This window comes from Urocitellus parryii, chromosome 3 (assembly GCF_045843805.1).
Source record: "Urocitellus parryii isolate mUroPar1 chromosome 3, mUroPar1.hap1, whole genome shotgun sequence".
Taxonomy (NCBI): Eukaryota; Metazoa; Chordata; class Mammalia; order Rodentia; family Sciuridae; genus Urocitellus; species Urocitellus parryii.
In genome coordinates this window covers 213,248,617-213,262,760 of record NC_135533.1, presented here as the reverse complement: position 1 = coordinate 213,262,760, position 14,144 = coordinate 213,248,617, and the positions used below count along the sequence as shown (strand labels likewise).

General features: G+C 37.9%; 1 protein-coding gene and 1 pseudogene across 1 annotated transcript; both read right to left on the bottom strand.

Moving 5' to 3' along the window:
• Window positions 1-2,008: 2,008 nt before the first annotated feature.
• LOC144253914 (olfactory receptor 7E24-like) lies at window positions 2,009-2,911 on the bottom strand. Its single transcript, XM_077796563.1, has one exon. The coding sequence runs from the start codon at window positions 2,909-2,911 to the stop codon at window positions 2,009-2,011; it is 903 nt and encodes a 300-aa protein (XP_077652689.1).
• An 8,700-nt stretch (window positions 2,912-11,611) lies between these two features.
• On the bottom strand, window positions 11,612-12,365 carry LOC113178133 (olfactory receptor 7E24-like; annotated as a pseudogene).
• Window positions 12,366-14,144: the final 1,779 nt, after the last annotated feature.

Genomic DNA, 14,144 nt, shown 5'->3' with positions numbered 1-14,144 from the left:
AGATTTTTCTAACATCAAGTCATTTAATGGTGGGAGGCAGGAATAGGATACTAGGGTCATGGCCACAGAAAAACTCACAGAACATAACATATGAAATTGAAGGTAGCCATATTTGTGTAAGAAAAATATTTGATGCTCTTTGTTCTAATCTCAATTCCCTCTTCTATGGTGAGTATCCCAATGAAAGAAAAGCAAAACTCAAAACCCTTTTATTGCCTGTTGTGTGTCCAGTTATAAAAAAAATAGGTCCTGTTAGTTTTTATCTTTGTTTTATAGCACTTATCAAACATGTATTTTATTCTACAACTATTAATCTGAATCATCATAATAATAAACATGAACAAGTCACACATTTTTTCTCTCAGTCGTTTGGGGAGTACACTGCAGAAAGCCAACCAGTGGAAGGGGAAATCAAAATAGTAAATATGTACCTTTAAAATTCAGATCTTCAGTATCTTTTTGTGAGTTAGTGTGAATGCTAGTTTTATGTGTAAACTTGATGGACCATTGGTGCCCACATATGGGTCAGACATTGTTCTGGTCTGTGTGTCTGTAAGGGCTTAATATATTTAGTTGAAATTAACATTTGAACTTGTTGGCTGAGTAAAGCAAATTGCTCTCTTGGATTACTCTGTTTTCTGTTGCTACAACATAATACCCAAGTCTTGGTAACTGCTAAGGAGGAGAGGTTTTTTTAGCTCACAATTTTGGATGCTAAAGATCCAGTGTGGCACTGGCTTTGATGGGCATCATGGCAAGTGGTATTACACAGATGAAAGGAAGAGAATACAAGGTGGGACAGGAAGCCAGAGAGTGTGGACAGGAAACCAGAGTGGAATAAAAGACTTTCCAGTGTGGACAGTCTTGCAGGCAGACCTGAAATATGCTACCACCACTGAAAACTCACTGGGACACCCAGAACAAGGATGTGAATTTAAAACCAACTTTATTTCTTGAGCATACTTTGAAACATTTTAATTGCAGACAACTCACCTCATATCTTTTTCCACATCCTACAACTTATCACTCTGGTTTCAATCAAGAAGTAGAAACAAATTTCCTTATTTTAAAGGTGAGAACTGAATACCGGCAATTGCTTTAACTTAGTGATGAATAAGGCAAAGAGGGATTCGTGTGGGAAAAGACATAGTAACTCAATGGATCTTCTAAAGCAGTAAGGGCATAGGGGTGTGAAGGACGTAGTGAAATATACCAAGTTCTCATGGTAGTGAAATTTAGTGACCATGCATGAAAGTGGGGAACAACAAAACCAGGTGGAAAATACAGTCATCATTTCAGGAGTCCTTACTCAGCAACAAATATAACTATAGAATAGTGAGATTAAAACAGAAAATCAATCATATAAAACCAGCCTGATGACAACCTGTATGGCATTGCAGGCAATGATTTGAAGAAGATATTTGAAGAAAACCACCTTTTCTGATGTTGCAATAAGCTCCTTTCCAACCCCTTTGAATTTGATCCCTTTAAGAACCAATGTCTGAACTTTCTTGAAGAGTTTTGAAAACTTTATGATGAGTCAGACTCTTCTGGTAAGATCCAAGCCTTCATATTTTTAATCTCCCAAGATAATTCCAATAAAATTCAATAAGGAGCATCATAGATATGGCCCTTATACATAACATGCCTGAATGGACATATTCACTTTTAAAAGAAAATGCACATGACCTTCAAAATGATGTCACTTTTACCTTTATTTAAAAACTAGTTTAGTATTTCACCTGGAGGCCAGAATCCTTGCTCAAAAATGACAGAAGATACCTGGGTACATTGATTTTATCATGATGTTTACAATGAAAAAGGATTTCAGAATACTTAGCAATTGAATTAAACACAAACCAAAGGAAATAGTAATCAGATAGGAACCAGAGAGTGGAAGGAAAGCCAAGAAGTCACAAAATTAATGATTTAAGGAGACAGGATTTGAAGGCCTCAATGACTGATTGTTCTAAACCACATTAGAAAAAGGATGTATGACAAAATGAAATTAGAATGCTGTGCTGTGGAGTCTTTTCAGGGCATTTTTAATGTCCCTGTTCCTCAGGCTGTAGATGAAGGGATTCAGCATGGGGGTGACCACAGTGTACACCACAGAGGACACCACATCCTTCTTGAAGGAAGATGACACAGCTGAACCAAGGTACACGGCCAGGCCTGTTGCATAAAATAAGCCAACAACTGCCAGGTGAGACCCACAGGTGGAGAAGGCTTTGTACTTCCCACCTGAGGATGGGATTCTTAGAACAGAGAAAACAATTTTATAGTAAGAGAAAAGAATGCCTGAAACGGGGAAAAATCCAAACATGGCACCAGTAAAATACATGGCCATATCATTGGTGAAGGTGTCAGAACAGATAAGATTAAGAAGTTGAGATGGGTCACAGAAGAAATTAGAAATCTCCACATGCTGATGGTAGGTACATTGTAAAGCAATCAAATTGTGAAGCTGGGAGTCTAAAATGCTAAACAAAAAGGACACAAACACTAAGAATGCACAGAGGCGAGAATTCATCATGACTGGGTAATGCAGGGGGTGACAGATGGCCACAAACCGGTCATAGGCCATCACACCAAGAAGCAGACTATCCATACACACAAAAACACTAAAAAGGGACATCTGTGTCAGGCATCCCACATAGGAAATAATCCTGCTGTGAGTTTGGATGTTCACCAGCATCTTTGGGACCGTGGCGGAGATGAAGCCCATGTCAGCCAAGGACAGGTTGGAGAGGAAGAAGTACATGGGGGTGTGGAGGTGGGAGTCAGAGCTGACAGCCAGGATGATGAGCAGGTTCCCAAGCACTGTGACCAGGTACATGGACAGGAACAGTCCAAAGAGGATGAGCTGCAGGTCTGGTTCCTCTGAGAGGCCCAGGAGATGGAACTCCATGGCATTTGTTAGATTTTGTTCCACTATATTCATTGGAAACCTTTTGGAAAAGAAAAGCAATAGAGGGAAGGAGACAAATAAATAAGTATTCAGCACTCTGTGTGAATTTTTAATTTGTGCACTCACAATTACATTATGCACAATTGAGCTCTATACTCCTTTACCAGTATTTCTCAATATAACAAACCCAAACTTCTTAGGACTCCTTCATTATTGGTTTCTATATTATTCATTTTTTTCTATACACACCTATTTTAGAGAAAATCAACAGCACAAGTTTAAAACACTAACAATATTATACATAACAGGTCCATTATCTTAGTAAAATAAATCATACTCTTTTAAGAAAAATAAATATTCTTCTCTAAGAGAAACTATTTCTCAATAAAGAAAATTAAGAAATATGCCTTATGTTATTCTATCACAAAGGTATAAATTTGTGTTAAGATTTATATATAAATACTTACAGCTACAACTGCATTATCTGGATACTAAAGGCAAGCCAATGGCTCATAATCAGAAAATAACATTATATGTCAGTTATCTTCTAGGCTATGTTAATCAGGTTTTTTGTTAAGAAAATATGTGACATAAGCTACTTAAAGGAGGAGAAGTTTAATTTTGTTCAGAGTTTCAGAGGTTCCCATTCATGGTTGATTGGCTCCATTGCTTTGGGCCTGAGGTGAGACATAACATCATGGTACAAGGATATAGCTGGGAAAAAGCTGCAAAGCTTATAACAGCTACAAATAACATAAGTTGACTTCAAATGCTTAACCTGATGCATAGCATAACTGGGGGCAGGGACATATTGAAGTTGTCATTTTATTATTATGTCAATCCTTCAAAAATACGTGTGCCTCCTCCATATCACACAGTGATAACTTCCAGATATGTATGTGGAAGATTGTTGCTTGGTTTCCAATAATTGATGCATTTCATTTTTAATATTTATCATCTAAATTTGTTTTACCAACAAAATAAGTCCTTATCAATAATCCTCACATTTTAAAGATATATCATTAAAATATCACTGAATTCTGTTCAGGAATAATCCTTCCAATAAAACTCATCAAAGAATTTCATTTTGTATGGCCAATGATATTTTCCATTTCACTCCAGGAAAGGAGAAGTGGCCCTGAGATGGAACTTGAAAAATCATTGTTTTAGTTAGGTATCATTTTCCTGCTTCACTATGTAGAATATACGTAGATGTCTCCACCTCTCTGTGCCCACAGAGTTTAATGGCAATAGAGTGACACGCATCTCACCTCATGTGTGAAAGCCAAGGGGACTTTGGAACTTCCCACATATTTGGTCTTTGTATGTGTGTTTTTTATACAATAATGTATTCCATCATTAAGGCAATACTGACTTTTTTGAAAAATACAATTGTCAAAGGGCATCGGAGCTTGGAATGATGAAAAAACAAATATCTTTTTTTTTTTTTTAGCCTGAACAATAAGTGAACCTGTCCTTCCTATTTCTGTCTCGTTTCCTTTCTTCATACCCATAAAAATATGTGCCATGATCTTTTAAAGAATAATTCTATAAATGACATTGAAAGAAAAAGGGCCATGCATCCATACCATGGACACAAACAAGTCATGGTTTTAACTTTTCTCTTTCTGAGACATTTCTGAAAGGTCTGAACATAAAGACACCAGATGTGTTGGAACAAACTGGCCAATTTGGGGAACCAAGGAATGGTCGATTCATAAACAGAATTTATGAAGCCTCTTTTGTGCCAAGACAAACAAACAAACCACATCAAAAAGCCCAGCTCTAGATAAACAGAAATGAAAGAGAGTGAGAAATTCTACTCCAAATATACAGAATAAGCATCTATAGGGACAAAAAGGAACTGTCCCATCTACAAATAGGAAAATGGTCACTTCAGGCTACAAGATATTTTTTTGAATGGTAAGAAGAAGATGAATCTCATCAATAATAACAACAATAAAAAGTGTGGCTATATTTTATATTGTCCTTTTAAACAAACTCATTATACATGCATCACATAGGACATCCCTTTAACGTTTAGTCCTATTTACTGCAGGTAAATTATCTAGAAAACCATTCAAAGAGTAATGGTGATTCTCACAAACACTAAAACCCTGCTGTGTCTGTCCCAGAAAAAAAAATAGGTGGACCTGACAAGATCCTAAATTAGATTGTTAGCCTCTGGATCCAATCCCTGAAAATTTTTTATGGGGTCTAAGCCAAATGAAATGTTTAAAGCAGAGGACCAGAACTCTTAACCACTGGTACACAGGAGGAATAAGTCAATTATGGTTTTATGGTTAGAAATGAAATTAAGACCTGAAACTACATCTCCTTTTCAGGTTCAGTGGACGGATTGTACGCACAGATGAGGACGTGGGCACCTGCAAGGCTGTCCTAGAATAGACAGGGAGAGAAAGGAATCATTGCTGTAATTATGTGCTGAATTATTATGAGCCTACCATTTCTGTAATCTTGACCGAGGACCTTGAACTGCCCTTGAATTTTCAGGTGCCGACCACTGCTGTCCCATGTCATCTACCAGAGAAGAGAAGAGAACAGTGAGCCAGGGGTCTCCACCTGGAGTGACAAGGAAGAGAAGTAGATGGTTGGGCTGGGAAGGGAACAACTTCCAGAATTCTCCTGGTCTGTAGCCCTTTGTCTACAATTGAAGAGCCCAGTTCAAACATAGATTCACTCTTCTACCCAAAAGCCTAGTATGAGTCACAAAAAGGTGCTCTTTCATTTCTCCAAAATAATAATGATTTAGGCATTAAATAACTGCAGCATGATAAAACACATGAAATAAGCTACTGGAACAGACAGCAACTGCACTGAGTACTTAGGAGGCCCCACAGTAAGGGCAGGGGCTGAGCATCATCTTCTTCATACTTTTCATTGCCTTAATAAACCTTTAATGTTCTTGAGAAATAGTTTAGGGGGACTCATTTTCTGCTGTAGTATGCAAGATACCAATGGGAAGTAGAACTAGATTGGGTGGAAAGCAAATTCTGAATAAGATTCCTGATATTCCTAACACAATCAGGAACCGAAACTTCACTGTTCTCGTAGCTGAAGACTTGCACATTGGTACCCTCCTATCTGGCCACCCAACCTTCATGTGTGTGCTCATGATAACTAAAAATTATTTCCAAGAGTCCTTCCCACTGCACAGGTTCCCTCTGTACTTACTGGGTTGGGCTGCTTCTCTGCTGGGTCATCACCACGGAGTGTAAATTCAAAGGCCCTCATGTGTCTGGTGACCAGAGTCCATCTTCAGGACTGATATGAAGACAATGTCAGATAGGAGCTTCCTGATGCAGCTTCCAGAGGCATGAACAGGTGTGGAGTACACTATGCTAGAGCTATCAGACTGAAGGACTGTAGGGACAGGCTAAATTTTGACTTTTATTCAACCTTGAAGGCACAATGCACAGAGTTCATAATTATCCATATTTGTCCATGTTACCCAAATCTCTAGGGACTGCCTAATTCTAACGCAGGAAAAAGACAAAGAGAAAATTAATGTCCACATTTTTTTTGATGCTCCCCTCCTCAGTATAAACCCTGTGTATACTGTTCACTTACTTCATTCCTCTCTTTTATAAAAAAAGATCAATCTACCAATTATTTCCATTTTTATTAGAGTAATAGTATATAACAAAAAGTGAACATTTAAACCACATGAAATAAAAACTTCAGTGAAATGAATTATCTTCACATTGTTGTGAAACTGTCCCCATCATGCAGCTCCAGAACCTTTTTATCTTCCCAAACTAATAATTCATACTCGTTTAAAAAATTCCCAATTTACTCCACTCACAATCACAAACCTTCCAACCTCTGTTCCTCTATGAAACACGACAATGAATACAAGCCCTTGAATTGCCAATAAGTGTGATTAAAGACAAATTGTTTATAGATCTATATTTGAAATGATCTATAGGTAATGATATTAAACTACTGTGGACCCAACTGAGGGTACTTTTAATGTTCTTATTTCACAGGTTGTAGATGAAAGGATTCAAGCATAGAGGTGACCCCAGTGTACATCATTGATGTCATAGCACCATTTGGGGGAAAATACATGAACTAAGGTACATGCTAAGTTTTGTTCTATAAAGTTAGGCAAAAGCTGACAGGTAAGATATACAGGTGGACAAAGCTTTATAATTTTCACCCAGTCACACATGGTTTTCCTAATGGAAGAAGTAATTTTTTCTAAGATAAATGGATCTCCATAATGGGAAATAAAAATAAATAAATATGGCAACAGTGAAGTAGACAACAAATGTAGTTATTGAAGATATCAGGCCAGGAGAGATTAAGAACTTCTAAAGACTGATATAAACTAATAGAAATATGCGCATCCTTGATGTAGTTAAATTTCAAAGCAGTCAAACTGTGCAGCTAGAATTACAAAATATTAACCCAAAAAAGACAAAAAATAAGAAGTCAGTGATGGGAGGGATTATGATGATTGGTAATGAAGAGGGTGCTGGATGGCCACAGACTGGTCACAGGTCATCACCATCAGATGCATGCATACAAAAATGAGAAAAAAGAAACACCTGTGTCAGGAAGCCCACGTAGGTGATGACTCTCCTTTGAGTTGGATGACCCCAATCATCATTAGGACCACAGTGGAGATGAATCACATGTCAGGCAGGGACAGTTTGGAGAGAAAGGTACACATGAGGCTCTTTAGGTCAGATTCTAAGGTGTCGGCCAGAACAAGGAGCAGGTTCCCAATCACTGTGACCAGGTACACGGACAGAAGCTGTTCAAAGGGCATAGGCTGCGGTTATGGATCTTCTGAGACAGGAATTAGGTTTTGTGGTTCTGTATTGCACCATTATCATATTAGTTTCATTCATCATACACCAAAATCAAGTTGGCTTCACTGTGTATATTTCAACAAACACAAATAAAAAATTATAATACAGCACATAAATAAAATCAAGGATAAACATTACATGGTCATCTCAACAGATGCAGGAAAGCCTTTCATAGAATTCAACCTCCCTTTGTGATAAAAGTTCATACCTGGACATAATAGAAGCTGTGCATGATGAATCCATATCCAGCATAAATGGGAAAAAGTGAAAACATCTCTTCTAAGGTCAAGAATAATACATGGGTGGCCACTGTCACTGCTCCTACTTAATATAGTCAAACAAATTTCAGTAAAATCAATTTGACAAAAGACATAAATAAAAGGCAAATAAGAAAGGGGGAGTAAAATCCGTGTGTTTAATATTGTCCAATCTGTAGAAAATACTAAAGTCTCTAACAAAAGACATTCTGAACTGAAAAATTCAATAAAGTTCCAGCATACAATATCTCCTCACATAAATCAGTAGCATTTCTCTGTACCAATAATAAAATCACTGAGGAAAAAAAGCAATTCTGTTCACAACAGCCCAAAAAACTTAGGCTATCTGTGAATAAGCCTTATTACAGATGCAAAAGAATTTACAGTGAAAATTACAAAGCACTGGAGAAAGAAATTCAAGAACAGCAAATGTGCTAAAAGCATAAAATGGAAAAAGGGCAACCTCTTCAACAAGTGGTTCTGGGAAAACTGGATCGCCACAAAACTAGACCCCTATTTTGGAAATGTTGAAACTATTAGAGGAAAACAAAGAGGTGGCACTACAAACTATTGGGACAGGTAATGATTTCCTGGGAAGACATCTACTAGCTCAGGAAACAAAAGCTAGTATTAACCAATGAGATTACATGAAATTATAGAGCTTTTCACAATTAATGAATCAACCAACAAAGTGAAGAGACAACATTTAGAAGGGTAGAAATTTTTTGACAACTATGTATATGATAGAGGATTCATATACAGAGCCTATAAAAGACTCAAAATCTTAACAACAACAAAATGAGAAATCCATTAAAAAATTGACAAATTACCTGAACAGATATTTCTCAAAATAAATTTATATATATGTAATGGAGCACTGATTATAGCCATAAAGAGGAATGAAATCCTGGCGTTTGCAGAAAAAAAAAAAAAACTGTGTGCAATTAGAGATCATCATGCTGGTCATCATACATGGAAAGACAAGGATTGCATGTTTTCTCTTATATGACAAAAAATAAAATATATGACCCAAAGGTAAAAGAGGGACTAAGAATCAGGTCAGGGGAAGGTCAGGTCAGAGAAAGGAGGAGGAGTGAGAACAGAAGGGAGTGTGGACAGGGTCAATATATGGTACATGGATGTGTAAATAAAGTCACAGTGAAACCAACCAGATATATAGATGATTGATAGACATGATAGAAAGATGATAGATGATAGATAGATAGATAGATAGATAGATAGATAGATAGATAGATAGTTAGATAAGAATGATAGATGGTTTGGATCTGGAATGTTCACCAAAGACTCCTGTGTTGAAGGCTTGGTCCTCCATGCTCAATGGTGTCCCTATTGGGAGGTGGGAGGGGATTAAAACTTTAGGAGGTGGGGCCTATTGGAGGAAGTAAGTCACAGCCTGCAGCATGGGCCTGAAGAGTATATCTTAACCCTGGCCTCCTCCTGTCTTTAGAGAAATTGAAGGTCCACTTAAGATTTGGACCCTAGCTTTAATTAGTAAAAACCTTGCATAATTAATTACTTCTTTCATTTTATGTTTTTTTAAACACTTCTATTTTTTTTCTTTTTTAAAATTTGTTCTAACTTGTTATACATGAAAGCAGAATGCACTTCAATTAATTCATTGTACACAAATGGAACACAACTTCTCATTTCTCTATCTCAACATGATGCAGAATCACACAACTCATGCAATCATACATGCACATAGGGTAATAATGTCCTTCTCATTCCTCCATCCTTCCCACCCTCCTCCCTTTACTCCCCTTTGCCCAGTCCAAAGTTACTCCATTTTCCCTTACCCACCACCCATTATGAATTAGCTTCTGCATATCAGAGAAAGCATTTGGCCTTTGGTTTTTTTGAGATTGGCTTAATTCACTTCATGTGATATTCTCCAGCTCCCTGTTAGGCTGAATAATATTTCATTGTGAATATACCACATTTTCTTTATTCATTCATCTGTTGAAGGGCATCTAGGTTGTTTCCATAGTTTAGCTATTGTGAATTGAGCTACCGTAAACATGGATGTGGCTGTGTCTCTGTAGTATGCTGACTTCAGGTCATTTGGATATAGACCAAGGAGTGGGGCAGCTGGGTCAAATGGTGGTTCCACAACAAAAACTTAACACCAAAAAAAAAATCAATAAATGGACTAAGGAACTGAACAGATACTTCACAGAAGATATACAATTGATCAACAAATATATGAAAAAAATGTTCAATATTTCTAGCATTTAGAGAAATACAAATCAAAAGTACTCTAAGATTTCATCTCACTCCAGTCAGAATGGCAATTATCAAGAGCCATGTGCCTCAAATCCACACAGCATTTCAAATATGGCTTCAATTATTCAATCTGGATACCTAGCCCAAGTCACATGAACACCTGTGTTTATTTCTATTCTCTAAAATAAAATTGGGTAATACTTATGCCATGGGAAGACTTTGCACAATCTAAATGTAGTACATAGCTTAGCACCTGGCATTCAGAATTCCCCACCAAAAAAAAAAAAAAATAATCCTCTTCTTCATTCACATCCCCATCATTACCTTCAAAGACCATCTGAAGTGTTGAGGACACAGTTTAAAGGGGTGCATTTTCTCCCCTTGTGGATGACAGTGTGTGGCAGGAAGAGTCAGGTGACAGTTAAAGAAGACTTTCCATGAGATTTCTGTTGCACTCACTACAACAAAGCATATGAACTCACAGTACCATCCCTGACAACCTGCACCTCATTCTCCAATCTGGGTAGACAAAGTGCATGCCCCTCCTGATGGCAAAAAAATAATGCTATGCAATGTCCTTCCTCCACCCTCCCCTTCCTGATTCACACTGGGGCTCTGCTGATTTAGGACTAAGGAGGACACCTTAGACACCTCCCTGGTGCCCAGTGGCCCTGACTTCAGCCTCCAGGTATTCATACACACTCAGTTAGGTGCTTCCTAATTCAGACATCCACAGAGGAAGAGATGCCTAATGGCGCCCACTGCATTGGGGTCCTCAAGCTGAGGGGCTGGAGGCACAGGCTGGTTATTGACTACTGTGTGACTTTGGTGGCTCAGTGCATAAGGGTCCTAGTTTACCAAGTAGCTGAAGCATATCAGGAACTCTTAAAAGCTTCCTAATATTAATGATGGAGAAGACGAGAAGAAAACGAATATCTACCAGTGTTTATCAGTTTATCTCTACTAAGGAAGAGGCTCTTCTCTACTATAACTTTTTCATTTCTTTAAAAAAAATTTACCTTTATATTACTATTGTTGCAGTAATTTGAAGTTAAAAAAATTTCCTTTTAACCATCCTCAACTCTTATGATTAGCATCATTGATCACATAGATGTTTTTTTAGAAATATTCATCATCACCATCTCAAAAATCTTTCATTATTTCAAAGTGATCCTTTGTTGCAAATATGAAGAACTCCCAAACATTCCTTCCCATCACTAGCTGCAGGCATTGCACTTACAACATGTGTGGTAATAAACCCATTAATGTTCCTGAAGAGGCAGATTAACCCAACTTGATAATTAGTTACAATGAATTTTCCAACACACATTGCAACTGGACACCACAGGGTCTGAGATTTAGGGCATCCTGCTGGGCAGCCTCCTCAGGGCACCTTTAATGCCCCTGTTCCTCAGGCTGTAGATGAAGGGGTTCAGCATGGGGGTGACCACAGTGTACATCATGGAGGCCACTGCACCCTTCCTGGGAGAATGTGATGAAGCTGACCCAAGGTACACTCCAAGGCCTGTGCCTATAAATAAGCCAACAACTGCCAGGTGCGAGCCACAGTGGAGAAGGCTTTGTACCTCCCCCCTGAGGATGGGATCCTCAGAATGGAGGAAACAATTTTATAGTAAGAGAAAAGGATCCCTGAGATGGGGAAAAAGCCATATACTGCTCCAGAGAATACTGGACAATGTTATTAGAGAAGGTGTCAGAACAGGAGAGATTCAGAAGTTGAGAAGGGTCACAGAAGAAACTGGAAATTTCCACATCCTTGATATTAGTAATTTTTAAGATCATTCAAATATGCAGCTGCAAGTCCAAAAGGCTGAACAAAAATGAAACCAAAGTTAAGAAGCCACAGAGACGAGGGTTCATCATGACCAAATAGTGCAGGGGGTAACAGATGGCTAAAAACCAATCATAGGCCAACACACTCAAAATCATATAATCCATACACGTAAAAATTGTGAAAATAGACATCTGTGTCAGGCAGCCCACATAGGAGATGGCTCTGCTGTGAGTTTGGATGTTTATCAGCATCTTTGGGACCGTGGTGGAGATGAAACCAATGTCAGCCAAGGACAGGTTGGAGAGGAAGAAGTACATGGGGGTGTGGAGGTGGGAGTCAGAGCTGACAGCCAGGATGATGAGCAGGTTCCCAAGCACTGTGACCAGGTACATGGACAGGAACAGTCCAAACAGGAGGGGCTGCAGGTCTGGGTCCTCTGAGAGTTCCATTAGATAGAATTCTGATATGTGAGTTAAATTTTGTGCTTTTGTGTTGCTTGGACACCTTTGGAAAAGCAAAGAGTATAAGAAAAAAAAAAACAAGAAACCCATCAGCAGGCTCCACTCACTCTGCATGCATTTGGATTCAGGTATTCACTAGGAAGCTGCTCACACTGGAGATCCATACGCCCTCAACATAGGTCTCAGTCCTGAGACACCCAGACTTGCACACTCATTCACTGTTGCTATTTACATCATTCACCCCTTTCTCCACACCCTATTTCAGACATTTAACTGATCAATATTAAAAGCCCAGGAGCAGAAAGAAGAAGTTCATGTTTACAGTAAATTATAGTGTACCATTTAAGGGGAAATTCAGGAAAAGTAAAGTTTTTCATTAAGAAAAAATAATGTTCATGAAAGTTTACTAAGAACCAGCTCAATTTATATTGTTTTGCTCTAACAAGTTGAGGGTAATGAGTCTCAGTCAGAAAGCATGGTCATGAGCCATTTATCTTCAAAGTGTATCATCATTTTTTATTTTCTCAAAGCCCTCCTCTGCAGATTAAAGCTTGTTCATTAAAGGTATGTAATATAATGCAATTTTCCTTCTCTTTGGCACACTTCAAATTTCAATAAATATTATTGAGTTGAATGCACAAAATCAATAGTAACTCTGATCACAATTGTGACTGAATGAGATGATATTAAAAACATAAATGATAATAAACACTTTGAATAGTTTGATTTGATACTGGTTTATTTGTATGAACCCACACAATATCAGTAGACTATCTGGCATATATAAGAGCTCTTCACTGTTTTTCTTTCCTTTATTTTCTCCTCCAGCTGACCTTTTAAACCTCTCTATGGTTTTATGATCTCAGTCCATTAAGTTTGCAGGTTAAGATTTCATCACCATAAAAAGGTCCAAAGCTCAGCTTTTATTTTTAACCACATTATTTCCACTTTGTGGACTCTCTGGTCAGGCATTCCTGATATGCAGATTCTAATTCTCTCACTTCAGCTATGTGAGTGTAACTTGGATTCATTATTTGTCTCTTCTTGCTGTGATTGAATTTGTCTAAATTTGGGGTGATAATTAACTACCTTGGGTTTTAAAAATCTTTCCAATTACCTAACTAGTGGTTTTGTCTCAGTTAATGTTATATTCATCTTTGGATATTTTAGATTATCCACATACTGTGAAATCGGACCAACACCAGTTTAATCAGGATATCTGCATGTGAAATTCTAGGTGGTTTTTTCTTACATCAGAGTTGGGGAACCACTGTCTGACAACATCCTGGCCCTTAGAAAAAGCTCCATGAATATTACCTTCTCATATTTCAATAACACCCACTACCAATGTTCCAATATATGTATTTGACAATACTTGTCTCAGGACTGTATAGAGAGATCTCAACAATTACCTGAAGTATTTGAGTTATTAATGAGCTCCGTATTTAGGATAAAGAGATGTGAAGTACTGAATCTCAAAGGAAACATCCACAAGCCTTTGAGAAGTAGAAAGCACAGTTATACATCTTGAACAACATGCCCTTGGCCCATGCCCTTGGCTCACGCCCCTGTGATATCGGGGAAATAAACAAGTGTAGGAAAAATTGGTACAGAATTGTGCAGCTCCACCCTGGG